Consider the following 23,063-nt stretch of genomic DNA (forward strand, 5'->3'; position numbering starts at 1 on the left):
ACCCCTAATATATATATATATATATATATATATATATATATATATATATATATATATATATATATATATATATTGACAAGAAAATTGACAAGAATATTCCAGAGTAGAAAAGAGCGTGTATAAAAAGGGTGTAACTATTGCAGTGTTCACAGTGTGTTAGATGGAGGAGTTGTACAGGGAGATGGCCACAGGCAGGAATGATGGTGCTTTTTGGTAATCTCAGTCTCTCACTGAACGTTCTCCTGTGATTGGCCAGCATATCCAACAATGTAGCTGCCCTAAATTAAATATCCATTTTAGTGGAGCAGGTTGAGTTTTATAACAGCTACAGTGTGTCCCAGGATGGTGACTCAGATCTTTGTCAGTGTCATGTAGTGTGGGGTTTCTGCTGAATTTTGAGTTTTGTCCTTAATTTTGGATTCCTGTGTTTATGATGTTTTGAGATTTGTATTCTGTTCATGTACTTGTTATTTCCTCGTTAGTTTCTTAGTTTTAGCTTTGCTATTGTCTGCGGTCTTGTCTCTGTTTGGGGTTAGAGTTAAAGTTTATATTCAGTTCATTGAGTTTCAGTTTATCCTGCCTCCTCTGCGTCCCCATGTCTTGTTGTTTAGTCTCTGGCTCTGTGTTATATTACTTCCTGTTTTATTTTGGCAGTCTTCTGTCCCTTATATCTTGCCTTTAGAGTTTTTTTTTTCCTTTATCCCCTTATCCCTTGCTGTGTGTTTACCCACCTGTTCCTCAGTCCCCTAATTAGCCTTTTGTGTGTATATATAGCTTTTGCCCTCCCTTTGTCCTTCTTATGTCATACTGTTGTCTTTACTCTGTCTATTTGTAATTCCTCATTCCTAGTATTTTTCATGGAGCTCTAGTGTTTAGTTGAACATTGTTTTGCCACCATCTACTTATACTAGCCTTAATAAATGGCCCAGTATTTATTTACTAATGCTCCTTCTCTCTCCACCTCTACATTTGTGTCCTTGCTTCATCACACTCCAACATGACTGTCAGACGGGCAGTAGTAATAGTGCTGTTACTATTTTCTATATTATCATTTTAGAGTTATTTGGTTTTATAATAAAACCACTGTTTTAAGACTTTTTATTTTTTTACTATACTTACAGATCAGAAAACAGAAAAGGCAAATGTATGCAATCGGAGAGCATACCACTAACTACTGTACAGTCCAATAAAGTCACACTGCACACATTCAGCAGCCACTTTATTACTTACACCTGTCAAAACAAGCTGCTGATGTTCAAACTGAACATCAGGAAGAAAGGTGAGTGAAAGTGGCATGGTTGTTGGTCTGAGTGCTGATCTACTTGACTCTAATGGATTTTCCCACACAATGAGGCAATGGTACAAAAATGACCAAATATCTTATGAGCCACAGTTGTCTGGTTGAAAATACCTTTTTGAAAATGCGCAACAAATCAACACAGTAAGAAATATCTTTACCACTGATCAATACATGGAAACCATAGCAGGGAGTATAAAAAGCTGATTTGAGAGCTGCATTAATAGTAGTGACAAAGACTGTTCTACTGTGAGGTTAGTGGCAGAGTGGAGAGGATTCTTACTTTTTATCTGAAAACATGTCTGCAGGACTAAATGTGTTGTTTTCTGTCAATATTTCCAAATGGAATACATGGTTATTATTGAATAATTACTAATAATTTCTAATGATCAGAAATTGAAATGAATCAATGTGAAGCAGCAAGCTTATATGTGAATGTAAATTTACCAAAAGCACTTAAAATAAACTTGCTGGATCGTGTCGTGTGACCACCCTTTACTACACTGACCTTACTGCGGTAAGGGGACATGGAGATGGCCAAACATCTGCAGTTCCATGCTTTTCAAATAAATATATCCCACCACCTGCTGTGAAATCCCACACGCTCACGGCAAACCTCCCGAGTTATTTCAAAGCACACGGCCACTCATTCAGAATTCAAATACAGATCCTCTGAGAGGTCGGCATGTAGAATGACCCCTGCTGGGGCTGGCCAACTTTGTTATGGTAAGCCCACGAGCAGCTCAGACATGAAAAAGCTCAGCGGCAGCAGCAGAAGGGAAGTTCCCTCCTAGTGCATAACGTAAACTTGGCTCCAATAAAAGCATCCGTTGGCACCTCAGCGGACAACAGGAAATCTTTGTTTAGTAAAAAACATCCCGTTGTTGGCCCCGGGTTGGATGACCCTTCTTGTTGCAAGACAGTGCAGTCGTTGTTCTTGAGCTCCATATTTAAAGCTCTGTTTACTGAACAAAGCAGCCTTACTCTTAAGATAAACAACAAAGACTTTATGTGTAGGTGGGCGTATATGCGTTGGCTACATAGATTGTGTGTCGGTCCAGTGCCTGTTTGTCAGAGTACCACTTGGTATGTATTGTTTAACATAGTGCTAGACAGCATGTCTGACCCTCCGGTGATCAGGGGTCACAGCACCTAAAGTTAGAAGCTGGCAGAGTAACTGACTAAAAGCATATCCATTCTAACAGTTACTCAATTTCTATTGGATTTCTCAGACTTTTTAAAGTCTAACTTAGTGCTCTGTTATGATAAATGATGATATTTTATTAGACCAATCCAAGAACAAGCTAACTTCAATCATTTCTTCCTAAAAACCATCATTGTGTCTTTTAGACCCCATCCCTGCTGCTTAATAAAGTTCCACCATTAATTAATCCTTCAATTGTAAACATGATTAACTCATCTTTATTATCAGGCCATGTACCACGGGTTTTTGAGGTGCCAGTAAATAACCTTCTAGGCACGACTCCTCTGCTTCCTTAATACCAGATCACTCTAACAGGTCCCTGAAAAGTCTTCAGTTAATCCAGAATTGGAGCTATAAAAAGAAACCATGTGTTTCCCATATTAGCTTCTTTTCATTGGCTCTCTGTTAAATTCACAGGTGAATTTGAAACCTTTCCCCGCACACTCAGGCTCTGAAAGGTCACACAACACCTTATTTTCCTAACAGAGCACCTTGTTCTCAGACTGGTGGCTTACGTGCGGTTCCTAGATTTGATAAAAGTTTAGTCAGAAGCCGAGCATTATTAAGCCGTCTGTGGGACCGGCTCCCAGTTTGGATTCAGAAAATTCACCGTCACTGCTTTTGAAACTTTTGTTTTTGATCAAACCGATAGTTAGTGATGGATCAGGTGATTCTGAACCATTCCTTAGTGACGCTGCAATAGGCTTAGGCTGCCGTGGGGTTTCCCATGATGCAGCGAGGGTTCCTTCTACACTATTTTTTTGCACTCTCTGTATGTTTATACAGTACTGCTGATTTTTTACCTGAAATGCAAAACAGAATTTGAACCCACAATGACAGAGCTGCTGAATCACTTTACTCGACCCAGTCAATGGGCTTTTATTATGTTTCCAGCAATAGATCCATTTCATTCACAGTGACACAACAGATTTCCATAAAATTAATATGCAGTACTAAGAAAACATTGTAAAAGTAAAATGCAAATGGAGGATGTTTTGAAGAAAATAAAGCAATTTTGCATTTTTCTGTATTAGTTTAATTCAAAGTGCAGTCATGAAAAAACACCAATAAAACTGCACCACTTTTGTTTGATCAAAGGATCTTGGAGACCTTGCCACAGTTATTTTATGACTTCTTTCATGTTATATATAGCAATGAATGTTTGGCCCAAATCTGACCCACCTCATTGGATTTGGTGCAAATGTGACTTCTGCAGCTCAGCCACAGGTCCACTTTATCTTATATCCACATTTGTAACACTCACAACATTTGCCAGTTATATCGGTAAGTGTCAGAATGATCCCAGATTAGGTCCAAATGTTCAGGACCCTTTGTTTTTCTTATCACTAAAGCCAGCATCATATTGGCCTAATTGCACGCAGCAGAATGACTTTTTAACAGATCAGGTATCTGGATAAGAAGCAAACAGCTAAACAACAGCAAGTGTCTTTAACTTTTTATGCACAGTACTGTACATCCATATGCTCTATATACCAGAGAAAGGGTATATATCATTGGGTAAATATATGCTGAAGAGCAGACATTGTAAATCATATTGAAGTTTTTTGTGCAATGACAATTAAGAAATAAAGGCTGAAAAACTAATGAACATGATGTTACATTCAGAGGATATATTCTTTTTTGTTTACTTCTGTAGAGGTGTAAATAAACAGCAAAGTACTGTAAATCATGGTGAGTTATTAAAATACACAGTTTGTTTCATCGTTAAAGCAAAAGCGAACACGAGGAAATGGAGAATTGTCACTGAGGATGTACAGTATGTGCAGTACCTGAGGTTTTTTTTAAGTGGCTGGTGACAAAATCAGTTTTGGTCAAGGTGCATGTACATCTCATCTTCGCAGTATGCCTGTGACTACTCTCCTAGCACAAACACTAGTGGCTAGTCTTCTCTGTGAAGTTTAGTCGCATCTTCCTTATTCTCTGCAGGCTGAGGTGTAGCGTTCCTGATGCTTACTCTGCCTCTCCGTCTTGGCCGGTGCTCTGAGAACCAGTTGGAGACGGTCATGGCGAGGCGGAGGAAACCCAGGCTGATGCAGTGCACCTCTGAGGTGATGGGAATATCGGAAAAGAGGGCGTGGTCCCGGCACATGAGGGCGCTGCTGCATTCAAAATCTTTGACGACATTGAGGATCTCCTGTCGCTCTGCCTGCCGCATCATCCCTCGAACATTCAGCAGGGTGGAGACATGCTTCTTCCTGCAAAGAGGAAGGATACAGGGAGGACGAAGGATAAATGGGTATGAATCGGAAATTAGATCTGTGTGGTGTTGTTAAGAAGTGCCATGACGCCGAGTAACGGTCATTTTCTCTGAGTCACTGTGTTCACTTCTGGGAAGGACAGAAAATTCAGTGCCCGTCTAAAATTTTGCATGGCGATGGTTTTAAATCATATTGGGCCTACTTAAATTTACAAGCTTCATTTAAACTTAAACTAACACTGAATAAGGTAAAAACAAGAAGCACTTGTGTATGTAAACATTACAGAATAAAAAACTACAGTGGGGCAAAAAAGTATTTAGTCAGCCACCGATTGTGCAAGTTCCCCCACTTAAAATGATGACAGAGGTCAGTAATTTGCACCAGAGGTACACTTCAACTGTGAGAGACAGAATGTGGAAAAAAAAATCCATGAATCCACATGGTAGGATTTGTAAAGAATTTATTCGTAAATCAGGGTGGAAAATAAGTATTTGGTCACCTCAAACAAGGAAAATCTCTGGCTCTCACAGACCTGTAACGACTTCTGTAAGAAGCTTTTCTGTCCCCCACTCGTTACCTGTATGAATGGGACCTGTTTGAACTCATCATCTGTATAAAAGACACCTGTCCACAGCCTCAAACAGTCAGACTCCAAACTCCGCCATGGCCAAGACCAAAGAGCTTTCGAAGGACACCAGGAAAAGTATTGTAGACCTGCACCAGACTGGGAAGAGTGAATCTACAATAGGCAAGCAGCTTGGTGTGAAAAAATCAACTGTGGGAGCAATCATCAGAAAATGGAAGACATACAAGACCACTGATAATCTCCCTCGATCTGGGGCTCCACGCAAGATCTCATCCCGTGGGGTCAAAATGATCATGAGAACGGTGAGCAAAGATCCCAGAACCACACGGGGGGACCTGGTGAATGACCTGCAGAGAGCTGGGACCAAAGTAACAAAGGTCACCATCAGTAACACACTACAACGGCAGGGAATCAAATCCCGCAGTGCCAGACGTGTTCCGCTGCTGAAGCCAGTGCATGTCCAGGCCCGTCTGAAGTTTGCCAGAGAGCACATGGATGATACAGCAGAGGATTGGGAGAATGTCATGTGGTCAGATGAAACCAAAGTAGAACTTTTTGGTATAAACTCAACTCGTCGTGTTTGGAGGAAGAAGAATACTGAGTTGCATCCCAAGAACACCATACCTACTGTGAAGCATGGGGGTGGAAACATCATGCTATGGGGCTGTTTTTCTGCCAAGGGGACAGGACGACTGATCCGTGTTAAGGACAGAATGAATGGGGCCATGTATCGTGAGATTTTGAGCCAAAACCTCCTTCCATCAGTGAGAACTTTGGAGATGACACGAGGCTGGGTCTTCCAACATGACAATGATCCAAAACACACCGCCCGGGCAACAAAGGAGTAAGAAGCATTTGAAAGTCCTGGAGTGGCCTAGCCAGTCTCCAGACCTCAACCCCATAGAAAATCTGTGGCGGGAGTTGAAAGTCCGTGTTGCTCGGCGACAGCCCCAAAACATCACTGCTCTCGAGAAGATCTGCATGGAGGAATGGGCCAAAATACCAGCTACTGTGTGTGCAAACCTGGTAAAGACCTATAGTAAACGTTTGACCTCTGTTATTGCCAACAAAGGTTATGTTACAAAGTATTGAGTTGTATTTTTGTTATTGACCAAATACTTATTTTCCACCCTAATTTACGAATAAATTCTTTACAAATCCTACCATGTGGATTCATGGATTTTTTTTTTCACATTCTGTCTCTCACAGTTGAAGTGTACCTCTGGTGCAAATTACTGACCTCTGTCATCATTTTAGGTGGGGGAACTTGCACAATCGGTGGCTGACTAAATACTTTTTTGCCCCACTGTAAATGAGAAAATGATTTTGATAACTACCAGCAGCTGTGGCATAAACCTTACATTGGGTGGTGATCTAATAAAATTGTTAAGCACTGTATTTTATTTATCATTGGATTTTTTCATACTTTTTATCCACAATATGTAGACACAGCCGTATGTGCACAATGTGACTCTTAAGGTAGATAAATAAAAGACTCGGGAAATCCTGCATTTGATCTCCTGAAAGACTTGCGGGTCTGTCATAAGGTACAAAGAAATGCAGCAAGTTAATGTGTCTCTAGGTCTGAACTGCTACTTTTTCTCTTCTCTTCCACACCTTTCTCTCTCTGACTCAAAGAGTGGCACCAGTCTGTCTCCTGCAGGATGGCAGGAACAGGAAGTATTCGGCAGCAGCTTCCTGTCTGTTCCTTGGAGGGTTATGCGTCACGTGCATTAGGTCGAAAACCGTCACTAATGTGAGTCTTAATCTGTGCACAAACAGGCTGGAACTCCCCCCCAGAGGCTTGTCTGCTTCATCCATTCTCAAAACAGACCCGCACCGCTCCAAAAATAGCAAAGTTAATGTAGATATGTTTCCGCGCTCCTTTTCCTTGTTTTGATCCATTGCAACAAAACAACATATGCAGGCTTACATTTTTCTTGTTTTAGCGCAGTGCCAAAAACAACACAGCGAATGTGTAGCCGTAAGCATAAAAGAATATAGGACCTTTGGGAGGGACCAGTGCAGAGAGCATCTGTCTTATAGATGTTTCCTGGTTGTAACATTTCAAGACTGTTCATTTGTGAGGGGCGGGGGGGAATCCTTACCGTATATCTGGAAATTCTTTCACCAGGACAGCCACCTCCATTTGGATGGAGGGCGTGTCCTCCAGGAGAATGATGTCAGCAAGGTGACAGATGATGCTGTCCAACCAGGAGGAGCTCGATTCCTGAGGCAGAGAAGAGGCGACAATTCATTCACAGGAAACTCAGGACTACAAGATAAATCAAGTACTTTGAACGTCAGTAAGACTACAAAAGTAGCATATAAATGCAAGCACGCTACATAAATAAATATAAATCTGTCAAGTTGGACAGCTGTGCTTTTGTTTGAACTTATAATGTCGTTTGGGCACTTAGTTCTGGTGATTACACCTAAAATACCTCAAATACAGTGGATGAAATTTCAAAACACATAAAAGGCTAAAGGCTGGCATCCTTGCACATCTAATGGTAATGTATTGTTAGATATAAAAGTCATAAAAGATTCTGCAGACATCTTTGGTCACTGTTTACAAGACACATGCACTTGAATGTGCAAAAGTTTCAAAGAAAAACAGTGAGCGAGAGACGAGACATTGGATGGACAGAATGAGAAGAAATGGACTGCAAGAAGACGCGAGTTCCACTTATTTATTATCATTGCCCATCCAAATGACCTCTTCTTAAGTCTTAATGTGTTTTTCAGGCAAGAAGTGACAAGCAGTTTAGTGAACAATGAAACCCACAGAGGAAGCACAGGTTAATGCCTCTGGAGGCCAAACACTTAGGAATTTGATTAGTGAATACCAGACCTCAACCTCTGCTTTCCCAGTTCTTGTTTTTTTCTCAGGAACACTGAGGAAAAGAGAGGTTGCTTGCCACTCACTAAAAATAACAACGTCTTTTTTTGGTGGTCGTTAAAAACTCATCCTCCCCCCAATGCTCCTAAGTTCCCAGTTTCCACAGAAACTTCATCCCACTCCTCAGCGAAAAAGGCCATCAAGGCCATTCCAGAGCCACATCAAAGTGCGCCAGCTGACAGGAACAGGAAGTTTCCTCTGAACACAGCAGCTTCCTGTTGTCAGCTGAGGTGACGGACACTTGTTTGAACTTGTAGATAGAAAGGGGGCAAATGCCATGCCGTCAGGCCTCGTTGTTTGACTCCCTCTTCCCCACTTTGGCAAGTGCTAACGTAAGCCCGGTTCATCCATCTCCATTTCACTGACGGCAGCCATTTTTCAGAGCTCAGTCCTGTATCAACACTGTCTGAGTTATTCCTGACCTAGGAAATTCCAGGGTCAGGCTCCAGTCACAGCCGGCACACTCTTTCCCCCTCCCCATTCCAAGTTTTTGAGAATCAGCACTTTGGATCGGTTTGTGCTCCCCGGAAACATAACCACTACTTGTGTCTTGGACTCTGTAAATTTCCTTCTCCATATTTGGAGACCATTAGCACTCTAAAATATAATTTTCTTTTCCACACTAACACAGTCTAATAAAAAAAATGTTTTGTGTCTGCAGACCAGACTTACCAGATCCTTAAAGAGTCCTTTGAGCTGCTTGGCCTCATCTTGCAGGCGGAAAGCCATCCTCTTCCTCATCTTGGAGGATGTGCACATGAGGCGTCCCCTCATAATGGCTCTCACATACTCCACTAGGACCCGCCGGTGCACCTCACCCACCAGTGTCTGTCAGTCATAACAGCAATTGTAGATTAGCTATAGTTTTATATAGTTTCATACCTTTATACATTGAAAATGTTATCGACTACCATTTCAAACGTGTATTGACCTGATAGGGTGGAGAGTCCATCCTTCTAAATTTCTTGAAATGCTGTTTAATACTGGCTTCAATAGCCTCGAAGGCCTCTGTGTTGTTCAGCCACTTTCTCTTCATCAGTTTGTCAAAGAAGGGCTAGAAAGGCAACAGACAAAGTACAGATTAAGAACAGATTTAGGTTTGGTAAACCTAACCAAGGAAGGAAAACAGCAGATTAGCCTGGGTAAAAGACTGAAAGTGAGCACACAACGACGTGGGCTGCTGGCAAAGTTTCTGGGCTGCCTTTCCTCATAACAGCCATCCCTAGGGTTGCCAACCGTCCCTTAAAATACGGAATCGTCCCGTATTTCGAAACAAAAGTACACGTCCCGTATTGAGCTAATAAGGGACGCACTTTGTCCCGTAATACAGTGAGAATCAAAAGTAGTCTATAAATGTTTATGGAATTAACGCTTTGTTTGAAAACATAATTCCCAGCCCCTCTCCTGCTTTGTGACCAATGAGCTGACAGCACACTTATGACAATTCGAGTATGACAATTCAGATTACCGCTCATCTCATTGGTCGAGGAAAGGTCGCTTACGGAGAAAATACCGGAAGACAACAGATGACCACAACAAGAAGCATGGCCAACAGGGAAACAAACGCCGACTCTGCGGTGCAAGTCTCGGACGACAGTACACCTAAAGCTGGGCAAACACTGTGCGATTTTTTCAGTCACGTTATTCAGCACCTGCTCAAACTGTACGGTTGACTCGCAGGGGTTAGAAGTTGGTAGGTCACGATGCAGGGTCTCACACTATACCGCCCGATGCTCTGATGCGACCTGAGAGCTCACACTGTGCGTCCATAACATGAAGGTTATAACAGAAAATCTGTCGCGCTCTCTCTGTCTTTCACTCACACAGACACACCACCACCATCAACTTTGCTAAATTGCTAATGAAAAACACTCATCAGGCAGCTGTGATTGAGCAGCAGTGTAAATCCAACTGTTTTCACGGTTGTTGTGGTCGTGATAATTTTGTGATGCCACATCGAAAAGGCTCGGATGAGCTTTCCAAAGTTCTACAAGTTGTGCCTCCATCGCTTGTGTCCAGATCACACGCTGCACAGCCGTGCTGCTCCATCTTTTACACCAACGTTTACGTGTTTGCGCGCGAGCAGTGTGAGCGGCTGTGGTGAGAACCTCACGAGCGATTGATGATCGGGAGCTGGTCGTGAGGTGTTAATCACTTCTCGTTACCCCACGTATACTACACGATGCACGATGAAGGCCAAAATCGGTCCGATCACTCAAAAATCGGCTCAAAATGGGCCTAAAACCGCACAGTGTAAGCCCAGCGTTAGAGCAGCAATGTTTGTTCCCCTCAGAGAAAGGGAAGAATGGGAAAAGGAAAACACCTGGCTGGAAAAAGTTAATATGGGCATGTGCAGTGAATATCAGCGCTATGTGGCCAGAAGTGTAATAATATAATTTATTTTGTGTAATAAACAACTGCAAGGATAGATGATTACAACAAATAGATGACTAATACATAAAAGTAATACATAGATGAATAATGATGATGAGTTATGATGCGTAATCATGGGAACAAGCGGGTTTACAAACAGGAGCAGCTGATTAGCATTAGAAAAGCTGAAATAATATTTCAACTGAAGCCGATTGTACTAAATGCACTAAATGTGCACTGTTACAAGAATGTTTTTCTTTCTATTGTTTTCTATTATTTTAAGTTAAGCAGGACAGAGTTCTTTTAAAGAAAGATTTACTTATATTCTCAAAAGTTAAGCATGACAGGCTTCTGTTTAAGAAGGAGACCTGTTTTATTGTGTTAATGTTGTCATTTTGAGCTAAAAATAAATGGCTAAATGATCATTTGTTTCACATGTGTTCATATCACAAAGAATACACATCTACTTAAATCAAATTCAAGTCAAAGGGTTAAAAAAATAATTTCACACACAAAAAAAGAGCTAGAAAATTCACCACACTGGGAAGGGTGAAGACAACTGGGTCGCCCGGCCCTGGCCACGAGGTGTCCCTTATTTATTTTTCAGGGAGTTGGCAACCCTAGCCATCCCTCAAGAGTCTCTCCATCAAAAACAATGCATTATCAGGGGCTGTAACATCTAGTCCTTTTAACTGAATTAGTGTGGATGGTTTTATTACTTGAAATTTCAGATATAGGAATGAGGTAAAGACTGTACTTTATACTCATTGTTTATTATTATTATCATTATTATCATCATCACGTTGGACAGTTGTATTTATTAGCTGTTTTTGTCGAAACAGCTAACGAAACAGCTAACGAAACAGCTAATGATACACTAAACAGCTGTGTGTACACAAAACACTTCTGCCCAAATACTGACTTTTCATGTATTACATGTAAGTTCTCCATATAATTCGGTGTATTATCAAAATAATAAAAGACACAAGTATGTGACCAGAAACTTAGCTACAAAAAAATACTGTTTTGTTTTAGCTTACCTGTCATGAACACAAATCTGCCAGAAACTTGTTCAGAACTAATAATAAGTAAACTTAATGAAATGAATTTGTGCTTTGTACCAAAAGCATAACCTTCAACCACTAAAACTATTTTTCTGTTCAGGAATGCAAGTAAATAACTGTAATTTTGTATCTTAACCTGATAAATAATAATGTGCTTTAATGTTTTTTTCTTTTTGTACAGTAAATTGAAAAATTCTTTGATAAGAAAAATAATTATATTTTAGCATTAAAATATAATTTTATTGAAGAGCTTGTGCATACTGGAGCAACCATTGCAGTGACACACACAATAATTTTGCCGATTACCATTACAGTACTGTTAATTTAGGGTAGCTGTGGAACATTATTAGTTCATTCCCTCTTTTTAAGTCCACCCTCAAAACTCATCTGTTTAAAATTGCTTATGTTTAAACCTCTGTATGCTCTTAACTTTTATCTGTTATTCTTATTATTGTGTATATTTCCAGTTTTTGTGTTTTTATCTGTTGTACAGTGTCCTTGGGTGCTTTGAAAGGCGCTATTTTTAAATAAAATGTATTATTATTATTATTATTGGGTGATGCTCTCATAAATTTGTTAAGCACAGCACATCTGGGTCATGATCGTAATTATGTTTCCAGAAAACCATCTTTAATGGCTCAGATGAATCTTGCCACTGTCCTACTCACTCTGATGTGGTCAAATAGCCTGTCAGTCAGCACCCTCACTGACTGGTTGATGATCCTGTCCAATGAGGAGTTGGCTTTCTGCGCAGATTCCTCACTGCCCTGTGGGTCACACTGCCTGCAGCGGTCCACAAAGGATCTACACATTACACAAGAAATATGACATGTCAGTTTAGTTTCTGTAGCTCTTTTAGAAAATGTTCAGATATGAAGTTTCACTGATCTTTGCCAACCTGAGAGGAGGGCAGCAGTTAACCAGAGCTATAGTCCTTGACACATATCCATCTCCTCGGTCTCCAAATTCTGCCTGACTGTCATGAAACATCTCCACCTTCCTCTGGAAACTGAATGCATAGAGGTTTTATGAGAACACTTTGAATGCAAATACTCTCTCTCTCTTTCTCAGTAGATAGATATATAGATATGATTTAACAGCTATAACCTTAAACTACTGTCCACACACCTGTAAATGAAGTCAGCCAATCCAATGAGACTGCAGCGAGCCACTCTTGCTCCTAGAAACTGGTTCACAGATGTAGATCTGTCCAAATCCACCTTTACCCTCTGAAATTTTAAAAGACATGAGTGATAAGACAGAGGTTTCATTCAAGGAAAATGTTACTGAAATAGTACGGCTTTGTACCTGGATTACTGAGCATGCTAGGTGAGACTGATACTCCTCTATGTGCAAAGTCTGGGCCCACCGCCTCTCCTCTTCATCAAGCACATGGATCAGCTCTGTTGTCACCTTATCCTGAAAATTGAAAAAGCAGGAAATTTAAATGCATCGCTTATCCACATTTTCCCAGCAACAGACATTCAAACACTCTTTTCTCACCCTGACTACACTAATGCAGTCTTGTTCCAGCCTATCCACTGTCTCTTGAGGCAGAATACCATCCAGTGTGCTGTAGTTGATGGGTGTGGTGGTCCCGATTGTTCCTAGGACATCCCTGGTGGGAAAGAATTAATGTAAAAATTTAACTAGGAATAAAAGCTTGTTGTGTGTGTCGTTATTGGAGCAGGCAATCATTACCAACCTGTTGTAGATGTTGTAGAACCAGTCAAGTAGTGAGTATACGTCTGTGATCTGCAGTGGGCCACTGGTAATAGTGCGAAGACGTTTGGCCACAGCTCGATGGTAACTTTCCACATACACCTGGAAGGCTGCAAACTCCTCTGGGTAAATGGATATAGCGTTCCTTCTCGCTGCATCCAGATCATCCACCATTCGACACTTCAGGCGCTCCAGGTATGAGGCCAACTGGCCTGCTTGGGTGTCTACCTGATGTGGCAGGCTCCAGTCTGCAGCCTCCGCTACAGCCTGCCTCCACTTCATCTTCAGTCGCCGGGGACGCTGGCTGGGCTGGATGCGGGGGACCTCTTGCTCTGGCTTAGTCTCCTCCCTCAGAGCCCAGGCAGCATCAGCATGCTCCTCCTGCTGGATTACCAGCACCACCAGACCAAGGTTGGGGCCAGCACTAGGCTGACGGAGTGACTCCCGCACCACATCCCACATCTCCTTCTGAAGGGCTTCATACAGGAGCTCCACATCCTTAGCTTTTCTCCGGCTTGAGTCCAAAGTCGCATTAGAGCTGAGGGACTCATCAAAGGAAGAGGACAAACACAACATGCTGGGTGGAGTACTGGGACACAGGGTAGGAGTAAGGGTAGGAGGAGTTGTGTTTGGCAGGAGAGACAGGAGCTCACACTCTCGCTCCAGTTCCTGAATGTGTGTGTCAGCCAGGAGAAGGTCCCTGTGATTGACCAGCTGTAAGATCTCCAGAACTGTGGGAAACCAGAAGAGAAACACAAGTTTAGAGGTAATAGGTTTAGTGACAAATATGTTAATGCACGTATCTCATTCAGCAGCTGTGCATGTACCTGGCTGACAAACTCGCCTGTTTTTTGCAGGTTTGTCTGCACATTCCTCTGTTCCTGATAAAATTCCCTGCCGGAGTCTCCAAACAGTAGCTGGACTGAATTATCTAGAGGAAGCTGGGGAACATTTCTGACCCTACTTCCTCTCCTTTTCAGCCTGATGGTAAGTGAGCGCAGTGGCTCCCAAGTGAAAAGTTTTAACCTCATCAGAGGGTTGTCTAGGTTTCAACAACTGCTGTTGAAATTTGACCTGAAATATTAACTAATGTAATGTAGATTCTTTGCTAAAGTCTACAGGGTCACTTGGAAAGTAATTTTTTTTTATCGACTTCTTAATTATTACCTGAGAGGGGCTCTCTGGTTTTCACTACTGGATCCTCTGCCTCCTCCTCCATTTCCTCCTCCGCCTCTTGGGATGCCTTGTCTGACATGGATTCCCTCTTTAGCTTGCCCAGACTGACCATCCTGAGGAAGGATGATCGCCTGGAAGTCTCTACCTCGTTGCCTACGCTCAGGTCTCCACAGGGCAGGCTTTCTCTGCGCTCCTCCTTCCGTCGACCAGTGAAGCTGCAGAACATCCACAGCAATGACAAAGAGCATAAATCATGGCCCTAAATGATGCAAGGACTTTAATGAGTGCATGAGGTTTGTATTGTCCTGTACGGAGTTCCTAGGAAAACCTGTGCTTTGAGTGCCACACATTCACAGTGTTGCTGCCGTGTGTGGCTACCTCGTCTAAAAATAGTCCCATTGAGTGAGGACAGCAAGTACACAACATGCCACTGAAAAACAAAAGAGGTTCCTTAGATCAACAAGTTACCACAGCAAATTACACAACCGCTTAGGAAATAAGGGCACTATATGTTATTCTGTCACTGACCAGTAAACAGGACTTTTATTCTCAGTCGCTGAAAAACAATTTTTTAATGCAATCAAAAGCATCATATGAGTCCAATGAGCATAGAGTTGCTTCACATAAGTGACATACAGTTGTCATCAGAATTTACATGGCTGTGAATATCACGGTAATTTGGGGGCTTGATTTCTTTGAAATGTTCTTTTTCCAGTCCTACATCTTCAATGACTTAAAAATTAACCAAAAATTGTTTGCACAAATTTTCTTTCGTTTTGGATTTTCTCTAATCCACACAGGGTCAAAGGTATATACAGGCTTAAAGAAATACAGATGCCCCCACTAATATTTGTTGCTTAGATAGTTGCGCCTGAACTTCTGATCACCGACAAGCTCCTGGCATAATTCTTGCTGGATATTTGACCTGTACTCTTGGCAGAATTAGTAAAAATTTTATTTAAATTGGTTGGTTTCCTGGCACAAATCCAGCATAGTCCAGAATTTTTCAACGGGGTTGAGGTCTGGGATTTGGGAAGGCCATGCCAGAAGCTTAATATTAGCCTATTCCAGAACCATTTTAATGTGCGTTTTTACATTATTGCCCCATTGGATCACCCAGTTATGTCAAGGTTTAAAGCGTCTGCCTAATTTGGTAGATGGTAAATGGACTGGTTCTTATGTAGTGGTTTTCTACTCTACTCGAGCACTCAAAGCAAACAGTAGCTTACCAATGCTGAACGCTGAACACTGGCACAGGTTTGAAAGCCTCTTCCAAACGTACCTCTTTTAACTGTGACTCAGTCTTGTCTCGTCTGACAATAAAACTTTCCCACAAGGCATTTGGCTCGTCCACATAGGGAGCTACAAATTTCTACAAATGGATTAACCCTGAAATGTAAAACTTGCTTCACTGACAGTTATGCCAGCAGTTTTTCTGGGTTATGGTTAGGGATGTTTCTGAATATTCTAGCCAATTTTTATTTTTAGAACTTGTGCTTGGGTATAACTCCTTCAAATGATGAGCTCAGAATCTGCAGTTTTGTGGAAATGACTAAGACACCTTCCCAGCTTAAATTTACGTAAATTTAGAGTTCTTATTAATCATCTTTTCCCACAGACTTCTCTGGATTTTCCCATTGTTATGAGTATTAGTTAATCCCATGTGTGCTGTGAGCTGTGAAACACATCCTTTTTGTGCTGACAAAGATAAAGTACCAGTTGTAGTCAATGGTGATCACTAATGAGAAGTTAGTAGGCCTCGGCAAGTTAAAAGACATTCAGTGGACCTTCAGTGTCACCTATTAAAAGATTCAAGTGAGTGTATGAATATATTTTAGCCTATATGTATACGTTTGGCCCTGTGTGGATGTGACAAAATCCAATGTCAATTCAAACTTGTATACTCAAAGTGCAAAAGCATGCTGCACAATGATTACACCTGGAAAAAAGAACATTTAGGTCAATGATGAGTGAATGTAAACGTCAAACCACAACTGTACCACAGGTTAAATTGTTTAAAAACTGCTTTCTTTCTACTCCAAATCTCTCCTCACCGAAGCAGGGTCATTATTCCCTCTGAGCTCCTGCGTAGTCCTTTTCTTTTCTCTTTCTCTGCTGGTAGTGTATTTGAATCTCCAGGGCTGTAGTGTGGGGTGCTGTTCCCCCATACACTCCGTCCTGATATGCGAAGCCCCTTTCCCAATTTTCCAAGGGTCTTAAGGGGAGACACTCCACAGATCCGCTCAAGGGTCCCCCGCAGTGGCTTCACTTTAGGATTCCCTGCCCCGTGTTTCCCAGCATTTACCTCGTTCTCCTCCTCTTCACCATCACAGGACGACTTCAGCTGGAGGTTACCCTTGACCTCCCCCATAATGAGGCCCATGTCACCTCTGTTCCTGTCATCATCATCATCCAGGTCCACATCCTCAAAGGGGTTCAGGTTCTTGTTTAGATCCTTCAGTTCATTAAGCTCCTTCAGGTCCTTGAGCTCGTTCAAGTCCCTGATGTCTAAGTCTAGGCGAGGCAGAATCAGTTCACCGTTCACTCTGGGGAACTCGTGGCAGCTCTTGGATCTTCCCGGGAGTTTCTTCAGAATGGGCATGGTTGCATTTAATACGTTAACAAACTGCAAAACAAAGATAATGTGTAAGATCTAGGAAAAATGTTTCTTTTCTTTTTCTTTTAAGTTAGATTTTTGTTTGTAATTCTATGGAAATACTTAGGATGAAACAACTGGGATAAAACACAACCTACAGAGATCTATCAACATTACCCACAGTTAACATTAACTAGGACATGAGTACCAGACATACCCGGGCTTTAACCTACCAAGATAAGAGCAAAATAATATAATTTCATGCCCCAAAGAATTCAGAAACAGTCCTGGATCAGAGGTTTCATTTCAAACTACTTATAAGTGAACTCATTTTAAACTGAAAGTTAAAATAACTTTTAATGACATTTTTTATATAAGAGTTGGTTTGTGACGTTTTTTCAGTTCTAATATAAGGTGATGAAACTGAGTTTTTGCTGTTCTTCTTGGCCCCGATTTACACCTTAGTGACAAAACAGTTTCCAGGGAAACACAAATAGTCAGTTTCATACCGAGAATCCAGGTGGTGTCACATTAGTTTCAAATATACGAGTATGTGACAAATTAAAGGAAAAAAGTAGAACTTTTGATCCTTAAAGTGATGGGATCTGGTGACTCTGCGGTGGGCAAGTTATTGACAAAGTTCTGGAGCCACTCGTCGCCTTGTAGGGAATTGTCACTGCACATCAGAGCAAAATGTTCACCTTTATCCCTCTATGAAACATTTCTGTCCTGGTGGGAGTGACAAAAAGCCAAAGCGACAACAATAGGGCATTAGAGCTCCCTGAATACTTTCATGTGAAATATATTTGACCTTCATAGTAAGAAGAACGCAACACAATGGGTAGTGTATATCCTATAGCAGTGCTGTTATTGTGCTCTCTAGTGCTGGAATATCCTTTTGAAGAATGCCGTTTCATCCCCCGAACAAGACTTAGAGAAAAGAAGCTAAGGTGCTGTTCAGGTGATATGTATTGGCTAATATATGCAAGACTGCACACAGCCCTGGGTGGGATATCGGTGAGAAACAGGACAGCTAGTTCTTAAGTGCTTAAGTAACTTTACTACCTATTAAAGGTATCTAAAGATTGTTTTTCCACTTCCAGTTTTTAAAAAAAATCAAGTCATTGTGCTGTTATACGTAGAAAACATCAAATTGTCTGCTCTCATGCGTTGCATATTCAATGAGCAAATTTTTACAGAATCTTAAAAAGTACTGAAGGCAAAAAGCACCCCCTGCTGACTCAACATTATATTAACACCAGGCCTACAGTAGATTGCTGTTTTTGTCTGACTCTCCATTTTTTCTGCTTTGGCTGTTTTTCATTATTGTGTTTTTTTGCCTTATGATGTGGTCATAATATTTCATATGATTACTTGTGGTCAGATGTGGTGGTTACTTTTTTGGAACCCAGGAGTATGTTTTTCTTTCATTTGTACTTTTTCATTAATTCAGTAAGTATACTTTGTTTCACTTCCACTATAATGAGAGGCTACTGCTTCATGATCAAGAACAAGAAACAGTGTTTAGTTTCATACCGCATGCGATGCTGAAAAAATACTTTAGGTGCTTTAATAGTGATTAAAGTTTGTACGGTATCATGCCAAGCTCATTTCAGTCAGTTTTTACTCGTTATATGGACTTCATTTTTAAATAATGACATTGAATAGAACAAATAGTAGCAGGGGAACAATTTTTATTTTTTTTTTTGCTTTGATGGCAGTGAAAGAGAGTTCTCCTTTTGTTTGTTCATCTTTGTTCCTGCCAACAGAAACAGCCAAACTCCAGACAGTGACAACAATTGATCTTTTGTTAGTAAAAATTCAGAACAGTGACTCGAGTTGAGATGGTTACTGTGATGCTTTGGCATTTGAATCCTTTAGTGTCTAGATGGAAAAATAATACTGAATGTTCCTGATGAAGAAAGTAGACGAGCAGGGATGGTATTTATCAGTTGTGTCTTTTTTAAGAAGATGACCTCAAAGTTCATAAAATCAGTGTGACTGGCAAACGCTCAAAAGCCAGACATCAGCATTGTATTACACTTAGCAACTGGTGGGTTGATCAAATATGAACTGTGTATGATTTTTTTTTCCTTGATATTCTTTCTTGATTTTTCTAAGCTGTTTATTTGTTTGTTTGTTTGTTTGTTTGTGTAATTAGCCAGGATAGGGAAACTCTTCCAAAAATGAAAAAAGTAAAGGAGGAACGGTGAATCAGTTTGGGTTTTTTTTCTAAACACAAAAATGACTACCCAACTTTAAGTATATATGTTACAGACAGAGGTGGTGAAAAACAGCCAAACACAATGATTTCCACATAAAAACAATCATTTGAACTTAAATCTCTATCACAACGGAAACACTCAGTATGAAATAATAGATGATTGCAGAGGATCAGACTTACCTGATGACGATGCCTTGCTGTGTTTCAGTCCAATGTCATCCTGGAGTGTGTTGGCTAAATGAGCTGCCCGGCTGTAGAGTGTCTGTGATGAGTGTGAGAGCGTGTCTGAAAGTCCTCACTGACTCAAGAGAGCAATGTTGCTGCCTGCGGTTTCCTGATTTCCTGCGGTTTACCCTATTGTGGTTGAAGGTGATATGTTTTCCTGAGGAAAGGCTTGTCCCGTCCTTTCTGCCCCCCACACACACACCACAGACCCCCACCCCACCACCACCCTGTCCTGATCAGCCCCCGCACCTTGGGCCCCAAGTGTAATTAATTACACTAATTGTATTGACCTTAAGGTGAAGGAGGACAACACATCCCCATGTTTTGTTCTACGGTTGTGAATATCTCTACATTCTCTCTGTGTTTGTGAGTGTGGCTTCAGTAGAAAACGTAAAATGCGGATTATTCATTGTCAACAGCCATGAGGGAAAAGTCCCGTTCTTGCACTCTTACTTGAACGTCTTTGCATTACTGCAAAGTTTTACGTTCATCATAGCCGCGACAGAAGTCTAATGCAGGACAGAACAATTGAAGAATGCAGTGAGTTTGTAGAGTTTGAGCACGTGGACGGTTCAAAGTATTGTGAGTTTAAAAAAAAAAAAAGCAACATGTCAACAAGATGCAGTAACACATGAAGGGCCTTTATTCACGCTGGCTCCCTCCTGCCACCCAGTGTGCAGAGAGGTGTAGTGCAAAGGGTTGCGTTCTGCGTTTAGTCCAGTTCAGACATGATGACTGATGGAATTTTCTCATTTCTACTCATGTTTTCCATTATGAATGTCTCTCATCATGACAGTGGTTGGGTGAATTTCCGTTGTGTTTTGTGTGCTTTCGCAGCGTTTTTCTTATTGCTGGTGTTGCAGTCCGTTTGGCCTCTCAGGGCCACCGTATCATACAGTCAGGGATGCTGTCCAGCATTGACTTGTTTTCTTTACAATAGGCTAGGCTGGTAGCTGAAATCAACTATGCTGCAAACACAAAGTACAATTTAATGTAACCTAGGTCAAATATAAATACAAATTTGATTAAATGCACTCATAAAACTTCAAACCTAAAGAGGTTTTGCTCTAAAACATCTAAATTTTAGAGCAAATAAGATAAAAGTAACAGCTTTGTCAGCCACTGAAAAGATACACACAGTGTATCATAAGTGACATGAAAACGACTGTGTCGTCAATGTCACGTTTCAGATATGTTTTTATAATGTGCTATTTCCAAGGACGCATGGCTAATATGATATGAATATGTTGTGTTCCAAAAAGCTCATAAAGATGTAGTGGTGAATATGTTGAACTTCAATTATCAAGATTCCTTTTGATTTGATTACAAACACAACAGCTTGTTAAAGATGAGCCCAGTCGCTAGCATTCATTAATCATTCACAACTTTCAGATGTCTAAAAGTTGTTAACAGCTTCACCAGATTGTAGTTTTAGTGGGTATGTTTAGAGTCATAGAATGTGCATTTATAATAGTAAAATGAGTCCAGTCAGCTGGAGTCTTTGAAACCATTAAAAGGTCAAAAGGTCAATACAGTTTAAATGTGTGTTTCCTAAAATGTGTTAAATATACAAACAGAGCCAGCAGGCTCTCAGTTTGAGGCCGAATTCTTGCTGTGATGAATATGTTCCCACAAAGGTCAGGATGAGCCAGGATGTTCGCCACACAAAAGACCCCTGCTGGGGCACCAGGTAAATGTCACACGTTAGTGTATACATTAACATCGTAACATATTTGCAGTGCCTCTATGAGTACAAATAAACACATCCTACAGCTGAATTATCTTACATTGCTTAAAGAGATCTTTTATTTGCGGAGATGGAGATTGGTATGTCATCTCGCTTCACCTAGCTAGAATTTGTATCGAATACTGCTACAAGACTCCATACCAGAGCCTCCAGACATCCTCATGTCAAACCTATGCTGATCTCACTGCACTGGCTCCCCGTTTAGATTCAATTCCAAGGTCTGGTGTTCATTTTTAGGGCTCTGGATAACCCACCCACCTACACAAGCAAACTTTTGCAGCCATGTCACCAGCAGGGGCCTCGGTTCTTCTGATCAGGGCTTTTTGTCAATTCCCAAAGCTCTCATAGAAATGATCTATGAGCTCACTGGACTCTTTTTAAAATGGCATGTCTTTCTTCTGAGCCTGAAGAAGTCACTTGGATGAAACGTTCCTCCCACTGGAAATCCTACGTCCAGATAAACAGTATAAACACTGGGAAAAGGAGTAAGTGGCCACCCTTACTCTCCCTGAAATTAAGTTTACTTCCAGAAGTATTAGTCCAAGGGTTTCTTCAAGTTAATGACTGCCTGTGTTTCCACAGTGGTCTATGTTTTTCTGCCTCCTGTCAAAATGTTATTTACTGCAAGCCTCACCCACATAGTTCCTCTACTTTTGAAATACTGCCCTTCAGTAGGGACTGCAGCACAAACTGCAAATTATATTTCCCCAAGCAGCTGGTGAGCTTTAGTAGTCCTGGTTGAGGAATGTTGTGGCCTTTGACACAAGCTGTTTTTTTTTAAAGTTCATAATTCACCATTGAACTTATGTGTCCCACATCCAGCTGTATATTAGACTACACATCTCAGCGGATTAGTGCAACCTCCTCCTGAAAACAAACATTATAACTGAGCAAAATTATTTTATTAGACATTTCTTCAGGAGACTTCGGTTATTTTGCACAACTACAATTTAGTGAATATATCGACATAACTCACAACGTAGCAACACCAAAACTCAAACACAATATGAATAACAATGAAATATTAAAAAGCTACAGTGGATAAGCAATGCAACAGGATTATTTCCAGTGTTACATCATACCAGTATGTTAGATCCTTATCCTTTTTCTGTAATCATGACAATAAATAACCACTGGAATTTACCAGCTGTTAAATAAGTCACACGTATGTGCATGTGATTGAGCGGTGTTATTTCTAAACCCATGTTCATGTGCTCTGTGACACAGTTCTGTTCACACAGTGAATTTGTTGACCTAGAAGCCACCCTTGGATGTCACTTCAAAATCTGCTGTCAGTCCTGTTTTCCTTCATATACATTCATCCGTTACCACAACAGTTTCTGACACCAACTATATTTACGTAAGGAAAGTGACAAAGAGTACAAGTTAAGCGGTGTTTTGTTTTGTTTTTCCAGTCAAGTAAACCTACATGTTTGTTTGTGTTTTAAGGTATAGTACGACGTTAAGGGACATATAGAACTGGCTAGACATAAAGACCAAAAATAGGGGGCAAAGCAAAGCTTCTTCTGTCTGAAAGTCACTCTCTCTCTCAACATGTACATCTCCTTTTTGAACCAACGTTTGTTGGCTGTGAGCTGAAACCAGAGCTGTGAGCAAGTGAGCTTCGGTGGTGCCGCTGGGTCAATGTGGGCTTCAGAGTGAGCCAAGAAGCTAATCTATATTTTCCTTTATGAATACTGTATTGGGTTTTAAAATTGAGTGAGATAC

General features: G+C 41.0%; 1 protein-coding gene across 1 annotated transcript; it reads right to left on the bottom strand.

Annotated features, from left to right (window-relative positions):
• Positions 1 to 3,383: 3,383 nt before the first annotated feature.
• Positions 3,384 to 19,724, bottom strand: exoc3l2a (exocyst complex component 3-like 2a). Its single transcript, XM_085419929.1, has 13 exons — positions 19,544 to 19,724; positions 16,598 to 17,169; positions 14,535 to 14,758; positions 13,351 to 14,098; positions 13,149 to 13,263; positions 12,954 to 13,064; positions 12,774 to 12,874; positions 12,544 to 12,654; positions 12,314 to 12,449; positions 9,140 to 9,262; positions 8,881 to 9,036; positions 7,415 to 7,536; positions 3,384 to 4,717 (listed from the first exon to the last, which is right to left on the bottom strand). The coding sequence occupies exons 2-13, from the start codon at positions 17,143 to 17,145 to the stop codon at positions 4,402 to 4,404; spliced, it is 2,811 nt and encodes a 936-aa protein (XP_085276055.1). The 5' UTR covers positions 17,146 to 17,169; positions 19,544 to 19,724; the 3' UTR covers positions 3,384 to 4,401.
• Positions 19,725 to 23,063: the final 3,339 nt, after the last annotated feature.

The sequence above is a fragment of the Rhamphochromis longiceps genome, linkage group LG10, assembly GCF_057381845.1.
Source record: "Rhamphochromis longiceps isolate RC_006_pf linkage group LG10, R_longiceps_female_GT1.1, whole genome shotgun sequence".
In the NCBI taxonomy this organism is placed as follows: Eukaryota; Metazoa; Chordata; class Actinopteri; order Cichliformes; family Cichlidae; genus Rhamphochromis; species Rhamphochromis longiceps.

Bases quoted from the DNA above. Each gene is read 5' to 3' on its own strand.
- exoc3l2a (XM_085419929.1), bottom strand. From the start codon at position 17,145: ATGCCCATTCTGAAGAAACTCCCGGGAAGATCCAAGAGCTGCCACGAG. The intron at 12,875-12,953 runs GTACAAAGCCGT...TTAAAATTTCAG, and splicing joins TAGCATGCTCAGTAATCCAG to AGGGTAAAGGTGGATTTGGA. The intron at 9,263-12,313 runs GTGAGTAGGACA...TTGCCTTTCTAG, and splicing joins GGCTATTTGACCACATCAGA to CCCTTCTTTGACAAACTGAT.